The sequence below is a fragment of the Neomonachus schauinslandi genome, chromosome 5 (genome assembly GCF_002201575.2).
Source record: "Neomonachus schauinslandi chromosome 5, ASM220157v2, whole genome shotgun sequence".
Lineage (NCBI taxonomy): Eukaryota > Metazoa > Chordata > Mammalia > Carnivora > Phocidae > Neomonachus > Neomonachus schauinslandi.
In genome coordinates this window covers 163,532,694-163,551,932 of record NC_058407.1, presented here as the reverse complement: position 1 = coordinate 163,551,932, position 19,239 = coordinate 163,532,694, and the positions used below count along the sequence as shown (strand labels likewise).

General features: G+C 46.6%; 1 protein-coding gene across 2 annotated transcripts in view; it reads left to right on the top strand.

Moving 5' to 3' along the window:
• Positions 1-19,239, top strand: part of AUTS2 (activator of transcription and developmental regulator AUTS2) — a 1,127,592-nt gene that overhangs the window by 809,168 nt on the left and 299,185 nt on the right. For both annotated transcript variants that reach the window (XM_044915700.1, XM_044915699.1), the window contains exon 5: positions 3,278-3,307. In XM_044915700.1, the coding sequence (XP_044771635.1) occupies positions 3,278-3,307 (30 nt within the window). The remainder of the gene's footprint in view (positions 1-3,277; positions 3,308-19,239) is intronic.

The following is a 19,239-nucleotide window of genomic DNA, read 5'->3' as shown; positions in this document are numbered from 1 at the left end:
AAAATCCACAATGTATTGAACTTAGGGTGTGAAAGCCGTACAGTGTATTAAATGTGAATTTGAGACCATGAATTCTACCCACACTGACTCTATAAAACAGCCTCTCTTTTTCATAAAGCCAGCCCATAAACTGCTGCCAGTGAAGCAGAAAGACTCCTTAGGACTGTGGCTCGCTTTCCGTCTGGGGTTGTCAACAAACCCCCTTTATGAGTGGAATAGACCTCTTGTATGTGTCGAGCTTCTGGCTTTTTACAGAGTGTGTCAGAAGCCAGGCTAGGCAAACGTTAGGCGCTGTTTGCTGAGTGCATTTATTGCCTTTGCATAATTTATGAGCTGGAGGGGTTGACCATCATTCGTCTCTGCCAGGGGCTGGCACTCGAGGCTCCGGAGAGCGGAGCTGTAAATTGGATGGTGCGCTCCTGCTGAGCTCACGGCAAAGTCCTCGGGTCAGTATGGGAATTTAATACCAGAAATGGAACTGTTTTCTCAGCACACCATGTGGGCCCCAGTGCAGCAGAGACTGTTTTGGCAGACTCTGCTACTGGCCTTGTCGAGGAGCTGTCACTCACCCGGCATGTTGTGTGGGGAGCCTGAGCATTTTTAATCGGCTTGGCATCCGTGCTGCTTCCATAATGGATACCAGTAGGTCTCAGTTCTTCACCATATGCTTAACTCTGGAGACAAGGTGCTTCTGGGTATATCAGTAATTACTTGATGCAGAATTAAGTGGACCTTGAAATTAGAACTGGACTGTTGGAAAGCAGAAAGCTTAACACTTTGATAGAAATAACCATTCCCAGGGACATACTGCTGTTAGGATTGGTGGGGGGGCATGGACAGCAGTGGCTCTTTCCCAGCCTCCCCACTCCTTCTACCCCCTGCACACCAGTCCTTGGGGACATGGGCAAGGGCTGTTTCATAGCCTTTGGCTGTCATTGATTACCTCACAAGGCGGGCTGTGAACATCTGGGGAAGATGAGCCTGCCTGGCAAAAAAACGCTTCTCTCTTCCACGCCCCTCCTGAATCATGCTTTGTCACTCTTGAAAACGTGCCCGGAACTCAGGAACCTCAAAGAAGCCCTAATTAAAGGCAATGGGGGGAGAAAAATCACATGATCAGGAGAAGAGAACCTCATCTGTCTGTTGTCCTAGGCCTTCAAAGTCTTCATCTCACCTCTTTTGATTTATTATAATAGGGAAATCACTCATCAGGCAAAAGTAAGTTTAGACCATCTGGGTTTGGAAGCCTGGTTGAAAACAATGTAGTTATACTTGGTTAAAGCATGGTCACTAAAACTCTGATCACCCTGTGGCATGGAGGCGCCAGCATGGACAGTAGAAAGTGTTAGAACCTTCTAGTCTATGAGTTTGTGATGTGAGTTCCTAAATACTTACAGTGCAGAGAGGGTAAGCTAGAAGGAGGAAGTAATCCCCCAGTTGTATCTTATAATAGCAAGATGTCCTTTAGGATGGAGTTTCTGTTACTCTCAATTGAAAGCGCTCTAACAGTGGTTTAAACGATAAGGTAAATTATTTTTATCTGAACAAAAATGTCGAGAGCAGGCTGCTCTTAGGTTGGTTCAAGTGTCCCCATTGTGCCACCGCCATCTTGTTTTTGTACTTAGACTTTCTGCCTCATTTTGGCAAGGTGGCTGCCACAGATCCGGACATCACGTCCTCATACAATCGTGTTCAAAGGCAAGAGGCAGGTGCTTCCTGCTTTTCTTCTTTTTTTGAGGAGAGAAAAATTTTTCAGAGCCCTCGGCAGGCATTTCCTCAAGTGTCAGCCAAGAGCATGTCTTACGGGCACCCTTAGCTGCAAGGAAAGTTGGAAAAGAGAGACCACCTGGCTTTTTTCAGTCCCCAACTGTCAGGAGAAAGTACAGACTGGGGAGAAGGGGTTTGTGCGTCACCGGGGGTATCTAGCCAGTGGTGGCTGTTGTATAAGCAAATTTATTTTCTGTTTCTGTTCATAGCTACCCCAGCTCCCATGTCCAGGTGGCCACACTAAAAACCTTGGCATCATCCTAGACTCATCCCTCGTCCTTGTTTCTCATACCCATGTGTTACCAGGTCCTGTTGGTTCTACCTTCAGAATTGCTGTGCCGTCTGTTCCTCCCTTTCTTCAGACATGCGTCGTGCTGGTTTAGACAGTGTTGTAACTGTTGCCAAACTGGTCACCCATGACCTGTGTCTTCCCCTGCAGCGCGTGGTCTGTCCTCCGCCCCATGGGAAGAGTCCTCCTAATGGACTATGGCTCTCATCACGCCACACCTCTGCTCAGTGTTTGTGTTCTAGCTTTCTCTTTACTGCTAACCTGAAAGCTACTCTAGGGCCAGTTCTGTGTCTTGGTTGAATATCTGTCTAGCTTAGAAGTGCTTTTCAAGGACTGTTGAGTGAACAAACAAATATATTGATCCTGCTGCACATTTACTCTGACAAAACACATCCCCCTTTTTAAAATCAGATGGATAACAAACACTCTTGGTTTAAAAAGGAAAATGTGTTTTTTATTTTTTCCCCTTCACATCTAATGAGGAAGCCAGAGTTTTGAGTTAACTCATTCTCTGGTTATCCCAAACTTAGCTCACCAGTTGGAATTTGGGATCTATTAGATATGGTGTGAGTCTGCCGCCTTAAAACATATTTCTTTGCCCATATTATTGATTTACTTCCCTGACCTCTTCTTGTCCTTGTTATGTTTTTTTGTAGAGAACATTCCCTCTTTTTTCCGGGCCTTAGAAAAGGCAGCCATCACAACTGGTGAGCTCTGCCTATTATGTTCTGTTTCCTTCAGAGTCCAAATGAGAGAATGCAGCATCCAGAGGTTTACCTTTTTTTCTGTGTAAAAAGCACCAGGAGAGATACAACTATTAACATTAGCTGAAGGTAGAAGGTCTCCATTAAGATACTGATTTGCTCTGAATCCCATTGAATGATTCTGATTCACCTTAATCCTGTGGCTGGATTGGCTCCTCAGTGGGCACCCCCTCTCCCAGGCAGTGGGGTGCTCACCATTGTGACCAGGCACCTTGCCAGACCTTGTCCACAGAACACAAGAAGAACCACAGAGCAAAGGCATCAAGTGAAATCAACAGAGCAGCTTCTCAGCATTCTGCTTCTGATTTGGTTTATGAGCATTTGAGCTGAAGAAACTCTTTATGGCTCAGGCAACATTTCCTAATTCCTTTACTTATCTTTTTTTTTTTTTTCTGTATCAAAAACAAAAATCTACTCAATTTTTGCACTAACCCTATTCTCTTGTCTTTCTTTTCAGTGTGACAGCGACAGTGACCAGGAAGAGAAGGTAAGACCCCCACCCCCCACCCCACCATTGTGGGCACAGTTGAGCACCATGGTTCTCCCACACAGTTATAGGGTGGTGGGATGCCAGCTTCATATTGACCACACCTTTTCTGTTCTGCAAAGACCAGTTGTATTTACACAGTGACATTTCCTATGATAAGAAATAACGTATTTACTTTGTGAGTTTCATTTTTTTTTAAACATGTCTGTTAATATTGGGTATATGTAACATCAAGTTTTCACTTTATAGATTTTAAAAGAGGAAACTATTTTAATAACCATCTGATTTTTCTTTTTAATCCTCGATTGGAACATTAAACTTGCTAGTCTGCATTTATAATGTCATTTCTCCATTTCTTTTAATGACCTCCCTGCTTCTTCCTGCTTTTCTGTACATATTGGCCTTCTTGATAGAAATATGAATGGTGTGTTTCTAGGACTCTCATCATGGGGTGAGGGGTGGGCAGGAGAGCTTGGGTGGGAACGGCTCTCTTCTCGCCAGGGGGGAGGGCAGTTCTTCCTGCAGGTACATACTCTCTTTTGAGGCTGATGGCCACCAGTCTCTGTGTATCCAGTTCAACATGGATCAAGAAAAGGAGCTCAGTGTTTGAGCTTTCAGAAGATTGGATCACAACCTGGTAAAGTGAACTTTCTGTGCCTGAGGCAAAGGGATTGTTTGATTGGTCTTTCTTTCTAGCTGTCCCAACCCCCCAACCAGATTTCTTCCTAATTTTATTCCTACCTTATGTATTTCAAAAAGAGTTGCCTGAATATCACGGTTTCTGTATTGCCTGGCATCGAAAGGAAGGGGACCAGTAATCCCTTCCCCAGTTTCTGGGTCTGTCCTGCGTAGCTGGATTTCTTGAGCCCCATTCTCTGCCTTTCGCCTCCTATTTGCTTGTGGATTTTACTCAGAATCCTGCAGTCAGTATTTGGTGGGATCTTCCCATCAAGCCCAGAATTTTCCCTCCTCCTCTGCTGCCAGCTTCCAAGAGAGATCTAAAGGCTCTTGCTCTGTACTGTCGTTAATTTGAATTCAGCATATGTAGCCTGTTAAAAAATGCGAGACATCATCATTTGAGCAGGTCAAGCATATTCAGATGAAGACAAATGGTGCTTATTTGATTTCCTTAAAATCAGGAAATGAAAAAAGTGCTCTCTGGAGAAATCATGTTCTGCCTGACTTGGATGATAGACCAATGCATGTCCCCTAGATAAGAACAGGCTCTCGCCTTGAGGTTTTTATCTCTGAAGGACGGCCAGGACTGTCAGCTTGCTGACATGTGCATTATCCATGTCATTTTAAACAAAGTGACCTATGGAAGGGTGTGCTTTGCTGTGACATGGTAATGGGCTGCTGGATGACAGTGAAAGTACACACTGCAGAGGGGGCTGAGGATTATTCTTTTGTTTAACTGACAAGTAGGAGCTTCCTTCCTCCAGCCCCCGGGAGCCCTAGCTCCTCGCAAGTAGGTGCCCTGGTGCCTTGGGCAGCCGGTGTGCTGTGGGCACCAGAGGCTCAGGGACAGCAGGAGAGGCTCAGTGTCTGAGGCGTGCCCGCTGGCCCTGGGGCCTTCTAGGCCACATTCCCACATGGCGGTCTTCACATCATTCTGTCAGGCATCCCGGGCACCCAGGGGGGACCGGTACTTTCTGGATGGTCCAGGAGATCTTTTACAGGTGATGGTTGATCTCACCTTCCAAGCTGGTAGCACTTCTCCAAGGGGATGCGGCTTCCTCTGGGTTTCACGTCCAAACGGAATTCGTGAAGGGCCCCCAGTCTCCAGCAGTGGGAGAAGGTGATAAGGTTGTCCAGTGTTGCATTGCACGTAGGTGTCCGGGCCAGCAGTCTCAACCTTGAATGCACAGCCGGATCACCTGGGGGGCCGCAAACCTCCTGATGCCTGGGCCTCATGCCAGCCCAGTTACCTCAGGACCTCCGCAGGTGTCTAGCACCGCTTGTCCAGATGATCACCTGACTCTGGTAATTCTGGGAATTACCAGAGCCGTCTGTGGTTTTCAGAGTGCTCTGGGGGCCGAGGTGTTTCCTGCACACTGACAGCATCCCAACGAGTCCCTCCCCAGGACCCGAATGCCCGTGTCCTTGCTGCCCCGGGTTCCAGCTCTGCGCGCAAAGCAGCAGAGCGTCTGAGCAGAGTAATGGCGGTGGGAAGGAAGCCAGGGCCCCGCCAGTCAGGGCTGGGGATGATTTCGGGGCCACGAAGGAGAGTAAAGAGATGTGTAGAGCAAGTGCACGAGATGGTGATGGACGGCCGCCCCGGTGGCTTTTCCTGAGGCCCGTGGCAGCCCTGCAGGCCCTCCTCCTCATGGGGAGCTGCTGCACAGCCACGCTCCCATCATCTGTCCCTGCCCTGCCACCCGGTCTTCCTCCAGAGGGCTCCCAGCAGGAGCAATCAAGACTGTAATTGCAGTCGTGCCTACTTGGCTCTGTTACAGTTAAGACTGTCAGGCTTCCCCTTTTGGACTGAGATTGTCTGGTGTTTATCACCGACTTTCACACCATCCTCCCAGGCTTCTGCTGCGCGCTGGAGCCCGGGCCCCTCTCAGCCTCCTCTGTGCCAGAGCCTCTTGCCTGGGCCCCCCTCTGAGCCCCACAGCTAACCAGGGCTGCTTTCATGTGCTGCTTGGAGGATTCGCATTCAAATCTGAATTGCTAATGGTGGAAAAGATGCCACTCAGTGTCCTGGGATCCCTTCCGCAGCCTCACCGGGGATGCTGTTGGAGACAAAAGTGAGACTTGCAGGGACCCACTGGGATTTCTCTCCGGAAGACCTGTCATTCTCTTACTCCACGGGGATTCGCAGCACTGGTGGGCTAAAATTAGGGTACTGTATTTTACACAGCTGACTGAATTAAGATAAACTCTGCTTTCCTCTGATACGAAGCTGTAATTTATAAAATGATACCCTTACTAATTAATGTGGAAGTGACTGGGAAAGGGGCGAGAAAAGCAGAGCTTTCCACGCATGCAGGAGACACACTTGTACGTGGAAAAGGCCCTGATGAGCCACCGAGCAAAGCCCCTCTCAGCCCCCTCCCAGCCACGCGGGCACACTTCGCATTAGTGGCCGAGAACCTGGAGGACTTTGGGAAGGTAGGCGTTGGGTGGGGGGCTAGAGAAGGCTGTGAACACTCCGCATCTTCGGTGTGGGAATGTTATTTCTTGTACTTGGCATAAAGAAAGGAGGAAGCCATTTGTACCTTAATCTCCCAAATGAAGCAATTATTCCCGTCTCCCATTCAAAGTGAATTGGTATCACAAGAACAAAGAGGCGACGTGCATTCTTCCACATATTTGGCCTGTGTTTTCTCTTGTTTCTTCTCTTCCTCTACCCCTGGCAGCAGCCCGTCCTACTAAGAAACACTCCCTATTTGGTTATGAAATTAATGTAGGGATTAAAAGTAGTTCTCTCTCTATCCACCCAGTTCCTGTTTATTGTGTGGCCACAGGACAAAGCTGGTTGGAAGGCATCTTGCCCAGTGGTCAAGCACTTGGGCCTCCGAGTCTGATGGCTCAGGCTTGGCTCTGCTTTACTACTTTGTGGCAGTGGGCAAGCCTCAGTGCTCTCGTCTCCCAAACGGGATACCAACAGCTCCACCATAGTTCTGTAACCATTAAATGAAGATGCTTGGCTCAGCTCCTGGTCCATAGCAAGTGCTCATAAACGTTAGCTCTCATGAGTTTTACTCGGGGTGAAGTGAGAGACTCACTTGGGAAACGAAGAAGGCTGTCCTCCTCTTCAGAAAGCTCAAGATCTGTCAGAGAAATTGCCAGAGAATAGGAGCTGTGTGTGTGTGTGTGTGTGTGTTTCACTCAAACCTGAGGCTCAGCCTTCATCGCCTAGGGCATACAAACTGAATGCAAGTGTTGGGAAATTTCGAAGGATCCCCCGTACAATGATTTTTAAACTCCTTATCCCAAATATCAGGCTTTCCTCTGGCCACAACCCGGAGCCAAAAGCAAGCGTGCTGTCCTGCAGGAATCGGATGGTCCCTGTACCACATGCCAATGTCAGTTCCCGACACCTGTCACAGGAGAGAGGGTCCAGTTCACTACCTCTGGGGTGGGGCCAGCGCATCTGTATTTTTTGCAAAGCTTCCGTAGATAACTTTGATAGGCAATTCATTTTGAGAACCACTGCTTTATCACAAATGTCAAAGAAAGACATTTACTTTCTCCTTGTTTAATGCTCTTAAAATGTTGATAGCACAGAAGACTTGAAAACTTTAGAGGTGTTGTGTGTGTACGTGCACCCACGTGCTTACGTGTGCAGATACACGGGATACACAGACACACAGTACACACACACTCTCTTCCCAGATAGAAACCATTCTCCTTTCCCTAACATAGCCGTGAACAGGACTCCTGCTGGTACTTTCCTCTCTCTGGGCTTTTTAACACCCGGGCTTTTTTGGTTCCTGTGACTTGCTCCCAAGTGCCCGGAACAGCCTGCTAGGACACATCAACTGCAAATGCAGTACTCCTGATTGTCTGCGTCAGTGGCCCGCGCTGCCTGTCGGCCCCCCCCGCCCCAACATGCACACACTTTTTGGTGCATTCTCATTTTTTGATTCATGCTAAAATGTGTTGTGTTTGATCATTTTGTGTTCACTTGTGTGGGAAGGGGGCAGCTTCTAAGAAAAGCAGCGAGAAAATCAGCGGAGGCTTATGTTCCTAACTCCACACAAACCACATGCCTCATTTGGCTTCTGAAGGGCTCAGAAACTGCTGAGATGTCAGACTGGTGGCCGGGCATGTGGCTCGTGCTTATAGTGGAGGAGTCCCATCCCCTGATTGGCCGCAGTTCACACTTGGTAAAGATTGTGCACCCTCAGCAACATTCCAGAAGCTCAGAAGGCCCTCATTGTTGCTTGTAGAACCTCAGTCCTCGGTTTCGAAACAGGACCTGTTCTGATCAGGAGACAATGAGAGACACTGTCCTATTTTGCAGCTAGAAAAAGGAATTTTGTCCCCCCTTCCAATTTCATAGCAGCAAAGCAACCACCATTGCCCAGGAGGAGAGCAGGGACCCATGTTCTTGCCTTTTTATCCCCAGCACGTAGCATAGCGCCTGGCACAAATTAGGCGATCAGTAATGTTCATTGTTTTCGATAAATGGGCATTTCCTTTCCTGGATATCCATCTCCAAATGGAGGGTAAGTGAAACAGGTTCAGAAAACTGATGCCCAGACTTGAGTGTGCTTTGTATCAGTCCCGGGGTTTAGTTCCCGGGCTCTGGCAAATAGGTGCTCTCTTCTTCTAGCTTTCTGGATTTCCTTTACAATTTTATTTTCTCCTAAGATACTTCTAAGCCATTTATAAATTAGCTAGGTTATTTGGGCAGTTCCTACAGTTTTTGACTGAGTTTCAAGAGCTTTCCATTTTGGATGCCTGATTTCCATAATGCCCATCCACTCAGCCTCTTCTTGCCCCTCCGAGCTTTTGTCCAGGTCAAAATGACATTTTATTGTTCTTCGAACATCATCATATTTCCAACTGGTTTAATTCCATCGTATCCATCCAGAATTCCTGTTCAGATCATCTTTGGATTAAATTTCTGTGGCAAATTATTTTAAATCCTGACTCTCATTAAGTTATTCTCTTTTTCATATCATAGAGTTCTCATGCCAAACCAAACATTGCTTCCTTGACAATGAATGTGTATGTAGCATATCTATCCACTACTACCATGCCCTACACCTGAAAGAGAGGTTATAAATATACAGAGTTTTCAATTAAATATAAATCAAAGGGAATACTCAAGAATTATTGGAAATCTGTCAGACATCTTTAGCTAAACTCTTGTTTCTTAGACTGAATAGTGACAATAAAGAACAGGTTCTAGATGTTCTGTTGTTCCTCTTGGGTGGGTTTTGGAGGATACTCAGAAGACCTGGTTTCTTACTTCACACTAACGAGCTGTGGGGTCTTGGGCAAGTTACCTAATAGTGCTGAGCCTTGGTTTTGCCATCTGTAAGATGAAGCTGGGTTCAGTGATCTAACACTGAATATCCTGATTTCCTAGGTAGCTATTTTCCTAGGCCCCAACAACATGGCAGACCCAGAGGGAAATTAGTACATGCTTGTATTTTCTCTTGGCCAGTGTAGAGAGAAGATTATGTAAGGATTGTCTCCATTGTCTCTTCTCTCTCTAATTCCCAAGAGGGAATAAACACAGTGGGTAGGTTGTGGTGCATCTCTCTTGGCTCTTTCAGGTAACTAAAGGAAACTTACATATGGGCCTCATGTCTGAACACGGTCATTACCTGTTTGTTGGTTCATTCCTGCAGTCGTTCATATCCACTGTGTTCTTTGTCAAGTATCTACCAGTGAACAAATGTGGACGTTGTCGCTGCCTGGCTCTGTTAGGTGTGTCCCTATGCACCTGTGGAGAGGGAGGGAGCAGTGCAATTAGTTTAATCTCTGTTCCTCAGTTACCCTAACTATTTAGGAGAGCACGGGAACTAGTGAAGAGCTAGCTTATGTGCTGTGTTTTAAGAACTCACTTGATTGGTAGTAAGTATTATTTGGCCTGTGAAAGGAATTCTTTTGGGGATTCTGGAAATCACCTGGGGTTGAGTTCATGATTCTGCAGCCCCAGAGCAAAAGTCAGCTGCTTCCTCTTAGAATGAACCATTGGCTTGGATTTTACAGCTGACCTGCAGGGAAGGTTACAAGGCCAAGGAAGAGGTAGGTGGAGGCAGTGGCTTTTATCCTCGTGAAATTGACCATGAACCCTGAGCCACCCGAACAGCAGGAAGCTCATAAGCAGAGGCGTTTGTGCTAGCGATGCCTTTAACGACATGTTTCATGCACATGGCTTTTCATGGAGTATAATCTGGGTTGGGTTGCTCTTCGGTTGTCAGAAGAGTCTGTCTTCCTCTGTATTCCAGCTAGAGAGTGTTCTGCCCCCAGGAAAGATGTATGAATTTCTTTTTAGTCATGCAGATGTGTATTTATGTGTGCGGTTACCTCGGTTAATCCCCCCTTGGCAACTTCTGGTTGGTGATATAGTTACAGTTCATTGCTCCCTGTAATTTTGCCATTCCAGGTGTAATAAAGATAATAAAATCTCTGTATTAGGTCGTATTCATAATTAGCCAAATTTTATCCTTCCAGAAGTCCCAAAATTCAGTGGATTAATGTATATTACCTTTCTTCCTCTTTTTCTTCTTTTTTTAATCAAAGCTACAGCTAGGAAGGTCAAATTGCCCACCTTGTATATGTCATAGAGCTTTTCCTTATTTCTTGGTCTGAAAATGCAGATGATATTCATTTCTTGGGAGCTGTAAACCAATGAGATTAGGGTTAATAACAACTAAGAAGAAGAAATGCCACTTCACAATAGAGAGAACATTGTACTATTCAAAACACTTTTACAAATGTCATCTTATATGACCTGTTTAAATATTTACTGTGGGGATTTATATGTATCTTCATATGCAACACTGTTGATCATCTACAATGTGCCAAACCCAGCGACAGATCCTTTCAAGGACCTTATCTTCTCAAGTACGTGTCATCATTTTACAAATAAAGAAAATGGAACTGACGAGGAAGTTAAGTGTGGAGCTGAGATTTGAACCATGTCTTAAGATTCTAGGATCTGGGCTCTTCTTCCCATAACATGCCGCTTCCCTGTCCCATATCCCAGAGCTGGGATATGCCCAGAAGTGCCACCTGAGAACCCTTGCTGTATCTTCCTCCCTGTGCCTCACCCTCCTTCTGCTAGAAGAGACTTAGACTGTGTCTTATCTATTCACCCACAACCCCACTAGCTTCTAAAAATATAAATGTGGCAGTTGCTCAATAAATATTGAATAAATACATTTGGGGTTCACTGACAACTATTTCTTCTGAAATGTGAGTTTTTAAATTTAACCTGGGAAGCAGTTGTCCAAGGTGAGAAGGGAAATCTACAAGGTACATGGTTTGACTCTTACAGATAAGTGGCAAAATCAGCCTGTTGGGTCACCGTGAGTAATCAGGGAGCTTTACCAACAGCAGGCTAAACATGAACTATTGCCCAAGGAACTCAGTCTTCTTTAGTGCATAGCTGTGTGTAAACCTTTCATATCTTATTAAACCATAGGCTCCCGGCAAGTACCCCACACCTAGCATGTGCTTGACACTTAGTAGGTGCCCTCTAAATATTAGTGTTCTACCTGAAGATGCTCTGTTGATGATCAAAGTCCCAGAAAGGGGGAACGGGACTTGTCACAGTTGCCCAGACAGTGCGGGGAAGCATGGGGCCTGGAACAGAGCCTCATGTCTGAGCTTTTGGTCCAGAGCCTCTTGCATCTCCTGTGGTCTCTCCAGGCTTTTCTTCCTGTAAAAACCAGCACCTGGGAGAAGGGTCTGTGATACCAACATGGCTCCTGAGCTGCCCCCCGCAAGACAGTTTCACTCTGTGCTGTCGTCTGCCATCTCCAGAACCCCTTGTCCATCCCCAGACCCTGACTCCCACCTTTGCAGAGGGTCTTGGGGTTCATCAGGGCCACAGGATCTCTCCTTTTCTGGCAGCAAATGCTGCGTGGGGCGTCCTTGCAGCCTGGATGGTAGTAAATATCTGAAGCAGCCATGTCCATGTTAAAGATTATGTATTTGGGCGCCTGGGTGGCTCAGTTGGTTAAGCGACTGCCTTCGGCTCAGGTCATGATCCTGGAGTCCCTGGATCGAGTCCCGCATCGGGTTCCCTGCTCGGCAGGGGGTCTGCTTCTCCCTCTGACCCTCCCCCCTCTCATGTGCTCTCTGTCTCTCTCATTCTCTCTGTCTCAGATAAATAAATAAAATCTTTAAAAAAAAAAAAAAACTATAAAGATTATGTATTTGCCACTAAGGGGAGAATACAGTGTTTATCGGCTGGAGTGCGTGCTGGCTGAGCTGATTACGGCACAGCACTCTGTCAGCCAATGATTTGTCCTGTCCTTTATCATCTGTGTCACTCAGCAGTGTGCTGGTGAAGGGAATGGATTGCCCCCTTCCCTTTTTTTGTACCCATTTCGTGTAGAAAATTTGTATTTACTTTGGGAGTGTAATTTGTTCCTCATGGATAATGTGACCCTGAGCGGAGCTGGATCATGGGTTAGTTGAAGTGATATTTTCCGCTAATGGTAGTCGTACATCATTGCTGTCAGCTCGGGTTAGGAGGCAAGCACATTACAGCTCCATTTTACCTCTGCAGGCATCTGGGATTATTTGCCATAACCGAGTATGACATGACCGCACTACAGAGTGCATTAAAATTTTACTGGCTTCTCAGGCAAGTTCCTCAGCTCCAGTGTGTGCTTCAGGCAGGCGTCCGATGGGGAGCCCAAGGGCCCTGACTTCCTGCGCAGAGGTGCTGCAGGGGGGTGGCCTAAGCAGGGGCTGTTCCCCTCTTGCTCTGAGAAGGAAGCCAGGGAAAGAATTTATGGGGAGCCAGCCTGCAGGTGTGTGTGTCTCTGGACATCCCAGACTGGCGGGTGACTGGCTGCCTGGTGCATACTAAAGTGCTCTCTCTCCTTCATGCTTAGCCCTCTGAGGTGGATGGGGGCAGGTCCCTGCCAGACCTGGGGCTGGTTTTATTGTGCTTGTTTGTCTGTGGTCAGACAAAGGGAGGGAAGCGTGGGTCCTCGGCATGGCAGAATCCGTGTCCATCCATGCAGCGGGACTGAGCCTGATGGTCTGATGAACCCACTTAGAAATGTTGGCCAGGATGTCTTATACATTATCTTTTTATGAGAGTCACAATCACCTGATGAAGTATGGGCATGATTACCCCGTCTTACGTATAAGGAAACTGAGGTTCAAACATGTTAAGTAATTTACCTAATGTCCTAATGATAGCAGGGATGGGATTCCTAACCTCTTATCCAGATCTCCCCCACTTCACATCCTGTAGTATTCCATGCCACGTAGAGATAAATAACAAGTACTATTTAAATAGTGTTTATAGCGCTTTACATATTTTGACTTGTTTAACCCACACCGTAACCCTAACAGGTAGGTGCTAATACCATTGCCAGTCTACAGAGGAAGAAACTGAGTCACAGAGAGCTGAGGTAACATGCCCAGAGTCATACACCGGCTAATGGCAGAGCCGGGTTTCAAACCCAGGTTTCCTTGGCTCCGGGGGCAGCACTCTGAGCCACTGAGCTGGACTCCCGCTCGTTGCCATGTTCCAATAAGCCTGAGGACGGATAGAAAAAGGCCATGGAGAATAGTAACGTGTTAGAAATAAAAGGAAATGTTCAAAGAGTATTTTATCACTTCCAATTGTAATTCTAACATCCAACAAAATATTGCTTAAAAAAAGATGCTCTGTGATGAGCTTTAATTAAGTAATAAGCCCCATTTGCAGGTAGAACATTACTTGCATGCAAATGGTGCTTCTGAGGTACTTGAAAAGTGTTGATTTTGTGAGGTTAAGGGTAAGAAGCCACTCGGGCAGAATGCTTCATCCTTTCATACTGTTTAGCATCCTTTTTCTTATTCTTATTGGAAAGGCTATAATAAACATCTGTTGAATCATGTTCTTTAAAAGGATAATTTAAGATTTGTCTCCCACTAAAACAGGTCAGGGCCTGTCCTGTCAGAGCGAAATCCTCACCAGTTCCATCCTGGCAGATCCTGAGTGCCGGGCACTGGAATGATCACACGAGCCCACAGCGTGGACATTGCCTTTTGTTCTCCACCTCTGTAGACTGATTCTCTCTCTCTCTCTCTTCCAAGCCTACGATGCTACCCCGCCTAGACAGAGCGGGCAAGCTGCGCCTCCCCTTGGCTTTGTAGGTGGCAGTGTCAGGAGTTCGTGGACGTATTCCATAAGCCACACCCGAAATGAGCTGTACCTGTACCCTCAGGGCGGGTGGGTAAAGGCTGCATCAGAAGAGCCCCAGATCACCACGGCTTTTCTCATGGAGAAATTTTTTTTTTTTTAAGATTTTATTTATTTATTTGAGAGAGAGAGAATGAGAGACAGAGAGCACGAGAGGGAGGAGGGTCAGAGGGAGAAGCAGACTCCCTGCTGAGCAGGGAGCCCGATGGGGGACTCGATCCCAGGACTCCAGGATCATGACCTGAGCCGAAGGCAGTTGCTTAACCGACTGAGCCACCCAGGCGCCCCAGTCATGGAGAAATTTGAAATTAAGTTAGCGCACAAGGGATGACACTCCCTGGTCTCACTCTCCTCCTTGGGCTCCCAAGAACACACATTGATCTGCCCCACGAGATTACAATAGGTCTGGGGGACTGACCTGATTTTCCCCTCTGGCCTTAGATCCAATCACTCAAGTAGTAAAGGACAAAAACAAAAATATTGATCCAGTCATTGAAAAGTAATTATCCCTCTCAGATGGTCTATTTAGAATGCAGCAATAATTCTAAATAATATATCCCCCAGAGACAGCATGACAACATATGTGGATCATTTACTTGAGTCACACTTGCACTCTCACCCCCACCGGAACTCACGATGATGTGTAGGTAGGCCCACTTGAAGAAGAGTAGACGTGGAAAAAAAATTGGCATTTACCAACAAATCAATCACAGAGCAGTTATTCATTGTATAAAGGGATTCGTCAGCCTTTTGTAGCTAGATAAAATACGTGCTCTCCACATCCTTAAATACATCCTTAGAATAGAACCTCCTACAAGAGCCTTTATGAAGTCTTTGGGTCGTTTTAACACTCTTAAAGTTTTAACAGCTTTGGCTATATTTATGTTTAGTGGGGTTTTGTTTTTGTGTTTTTAAGATTCTTTTTTTTGTTTCAAGTAACAGAAATTAAATCCAAACTAACAATAAGGAAATGTATGTGCTTTTGGAATTCAAGTAAGCATTGCGGTAACTAAGCCATCAGAATGGTGGAGATAGGGACTGTATTTCAGAAGCACAGACCAGAATATTAAGCGCCCTCCGTGTCTTGTCTCTACTTTGTACCTGTCTACTTCGTTCTGATTGTTTCTGAGACTTGGTGTCTCCTGCTGGCCGAAATCATAACCCATCCTCCTGAGCTTTACTTAGCCTCAGCCAGCGGAAGAGACACTGCCTGGCCTTTTCCACTGTAGCTACTAAAATCTAAGGGAAGGAACCCAACTGGCTCAGCCTGGGTTCGGTTCTAGGTTCTGTTCTGCAGAGGGGCCTGTGGAAAGATTGGGCCGTGTTGTCTGTAAGTGCTGTTCTGGAGGTGACCTGTGTGGTGTTAGAGTGGGTAGAGGGCCCAGAAAGGTGAGAGTTGAACAGACAAAAACATGGCCACAAAGCGTCCCCTCAGCTTCCTGCCACTTGGGTCAGGCACTCAAAGATGCCTCTTGCAGGCTGTCCCAGCTGCCTGGATCGTCCAAAGCCAGCACTTTATAGTGATCGCAGTGTCTCAAATATGAACACCTAGAATACATATAATAATTATATATTATAATTATATAAAATAGTTGCCTAAATATTTATAGAATCACCTTAAGTGCATTCACAGATTTGTTCTATTGTGCTTAAGTTAAGCTATTAGAAGTTACACAAGGGCACAGGATTTTATAGAGTGAGGGAGGGAGGGTTCATAGGTACATGTATTCAGAGTAGTCCAGAATTTATTAATACTTATAATATAGTGGATGATGTGTTAATCCCCAAGTATAAAGCAGTCACCTTGGGGCACCTGCGTGGCTCAGTCATGATCTTAGGGTTGTGAGATCGAGCCCCACGTTGGGCTCCGGGCTGGGCATGGATCCCGCCTAAGATTCTCTCTCTCCCTCTACCCCTCCCCCCTAATTTAAAAAAAAAGGAAAAAAAGGACAGTCACCTTGAGAGATACAAGGATCCAAGTCACTGGGATACCAGTTAGTCCATTACTTGTCTGGGGTACCAGATGTAACTTATGTGTCCAACAAGGAATCGTGGGCATCCTGGGGTCCCTCATTTGTGTCCAGGGCCATACTTCGTAAAGTGTCACAGGTAGCCTCGCTGAGTTGGTTTTCCTGAGACTAGAAGTTAATAAGCTCAGTCACAGCCACTCTCACTCATGGTTTATTCAGCAGCCTTGGCCCTCACTCTGTGCTGAGGCAAGCACCATCCTGGGAACTAGGGGTGGAGAGTTGACAAAGATAGAACAATTCTTCAGAGAGAGAAGGTCTGATTACAAAGAAAGCTGAGGTACCTTGATGAATTACAAGATCCCCCAGAGTGTATGCTGAAGAATGGCAGGGTGTCGGACTGCAAACAACCAAACCATACTGTCTAGAAGAAGAGATCTGACTGAAACACATGGATGTGGAGGCCTGCTAGGGAGCAAGGATGGTGAGGATCACAGGCCAACAGGATATCGTTTGCAAAAAGGCAAAGAGCTGTGAAGTGTGTGCTGATATAAATAAGTCCTATCATATAGACAGGCCTGGATGGCAAACTAAGGGTTTGGACTTGATCCAGACAGGAGCCCACTGAATACTTCTTGCAGGTGAAGGACACATCAGATTTGACTTTCTGGAAGAGAATTCTGGCAGTGGTGTGAAGGGTACGAAGGAAACTTTGGCCAGATGACCAAAGAGAAAGTTGTCCTACTAGTTGAGGTGATAGGGATCTCAACTAAAGTAATGGGAAAGGCAGGAGTTAGATTTGGAGGCCTTTCTGCAGCAGAATGACTGTGGTTTGGCGACCACCGGCATACGGGGTTGAGGGAGGAGTCATGGATGATTGGTATCAAGGACATCCAACGGGGTGGGTATGGGTGCTGCCATCAGTTGGTCACTGAGAGTAAGGGATCCAGGAAATGTGAGTTCATGGGGGATTGCAGGACCCTCTGCTGGGTGAAGTCAGAAGGCTGGGCACACTGTTGGAGCAGGAACGATCAAAACTGTAGGTCAGTGTCTGGGAGACCAGGAGCCTGCGGAGTAGTGGAGACAGTTGGAACTGTGGACGTGAGTGGGAGCCCAGCCAGAAGGCTGCAGTTTTGTCTGCATCTAATTCAGGAATAAATATACGTAGGGACTATAACCATTAAGAACAAAATAGCCATATATTAATCATAGCACCTGATGTTTGTGTAGCTTTTTTTAAAATGATATTCAGAATGCCTTCCTTTATTTTTAGTGGTGGCAAAAACCAAAATGTGCCATCTTGACCACTTGTAAGTGTACATCTCGGTCATGTTAAGTGCGTTCGGTTGTGCAGCCCGTGTAGCTTTTTTATGCTAAATGTGTGAAAGCGCCATACATTTAGCTCCTCTGAACCTCGTAACAAACACCCCCAGATAAAGGAATATTTCATCTCCATTTTACAAGTGAGGAACTTGAAGCAGGGGATGAACTGAGGCCAAAAGTTAATGCTTTGGTGACAGTTCCCCATGCCTTCTCTGGTCGCAGTTACGCCACACCATCCTTGGTGACACTCTTTCAGTGTCTCACTTCCAGTGGACCCAGCAGTCACTCACTTACATCCTAAGATGAGCCTTCTTTAGGAAAACTGGAGCAGAGTCAGCCAGGAGCTCGGCTTCCACGCCGCTGGTCTATGGCCAAGAGGGACCTGTCTTGAACTTGCAGGACTCAGCAGCCCTAAAGATCAATGGGGTTGGCATCTGTCTCAGTGTGGGCAGCTCCTTGGGGCCTGATTGGCCATGGCCTGGCATCCCTGGAAGGGCCCCTAGAGACTAGAGGTCCGGCCCCCTGGCTGCAGTAAACAAGGACAGAAAAGCAAAGCAGGGATGCTGGTGGAAGAAGCAGCCATCTCCGCGCTGCTGTAAGGTTTAGGCTCCTGGCAGGAAGTAAGGTAGGGGGCTGCTCCCGTTGGCTCTAAAATAAGGAAAAGAAGATATATACAAGCAGAACCGTCTCTCTCTCTTCTCCCCTTCACATTCATCTCCCTCAGAAACCTGAAAGGGGGTGGTGTAGCGAGAGGGGAGCTGGATTTCCCACCATTCTCCTCATTCCTCAACTTGAAAATGAAATGGGGGCCTCTAGAAAGTGCAAGCAGACTCCTCACCTGCCGGGAACCTGTAGGAACATCTCCTCTAAGCATGCTGAAAGTTGCTGTGCAAGGGCGAAGCCGCCCCCGGGGAGCAGAGCAGGGGGTGGGCTCTGAGTCCCCGACTCCGGGCACTCGCATACCGAGCCACTGTGACTTTCAAGACCAGCTTTCAAACTGGCAAGTTACTGCTTATCTGGAGGTACTCAGACCCCCCGAGGGCCCACCTGAGGTGGCAGCTGCCGCCATACCTAAAATCCAGCATGAAGATAATCCTTTAAGAAAGCATGAAACATGTGATGTTTGGAAGGGTTCGTTGCTGCTTTTTTTTTTTTTTTTTTTTGAAATAATTTTAAACTTACACAAAATAACAGAGGAAGCTCCCATATCCCCTTCACCCAGCTTTTCCCTGACATTGTATCTCCTAAAACTGCAGATACCTAAACCAGGAAATTAACCTTCATATCCTACTGGTAGCTAAATCTACAGACCTTATTCGGAGTTCACCTGTTTCCCCCGTTATGCCCTTTATTCAGGGATCCAAGGACGGAATTCTGTGGACTCTCCGTCCTGCAATTTGGGTCTGTCTGATGTTTTCTCCTGATCAGGTTGAGGTTATCCCATTTTGGCAGGAATACCGTGGAAGTGACGGGCCCTTCTCAGTGAGTCACATTAGGGGGCAGGTGAGATCTTCCTGCCGCTGGTGGCAGCTAGGACCCTCAGTTAATGTGAGGTCTGCCAGGCTTCATGCTGTAAAGGTGCTGGTTTTTCTTTTCTAAGTAATAAGGATCTTTGGAGATACTTTGAGACTACACAAATATCTGTTTCACATCATATTTTACCCACCAATTGTGGTGCTCATTGATGGTTTTTGGCCAGAGCAAACATACTGTGGTCTTTGCCTCATGGCAAGACATGTGCTCTTAAACTGGCCAAGGCATTCTGAATCTGGCTGAGCTCAGCATGATAGCTAGCCTCTGGT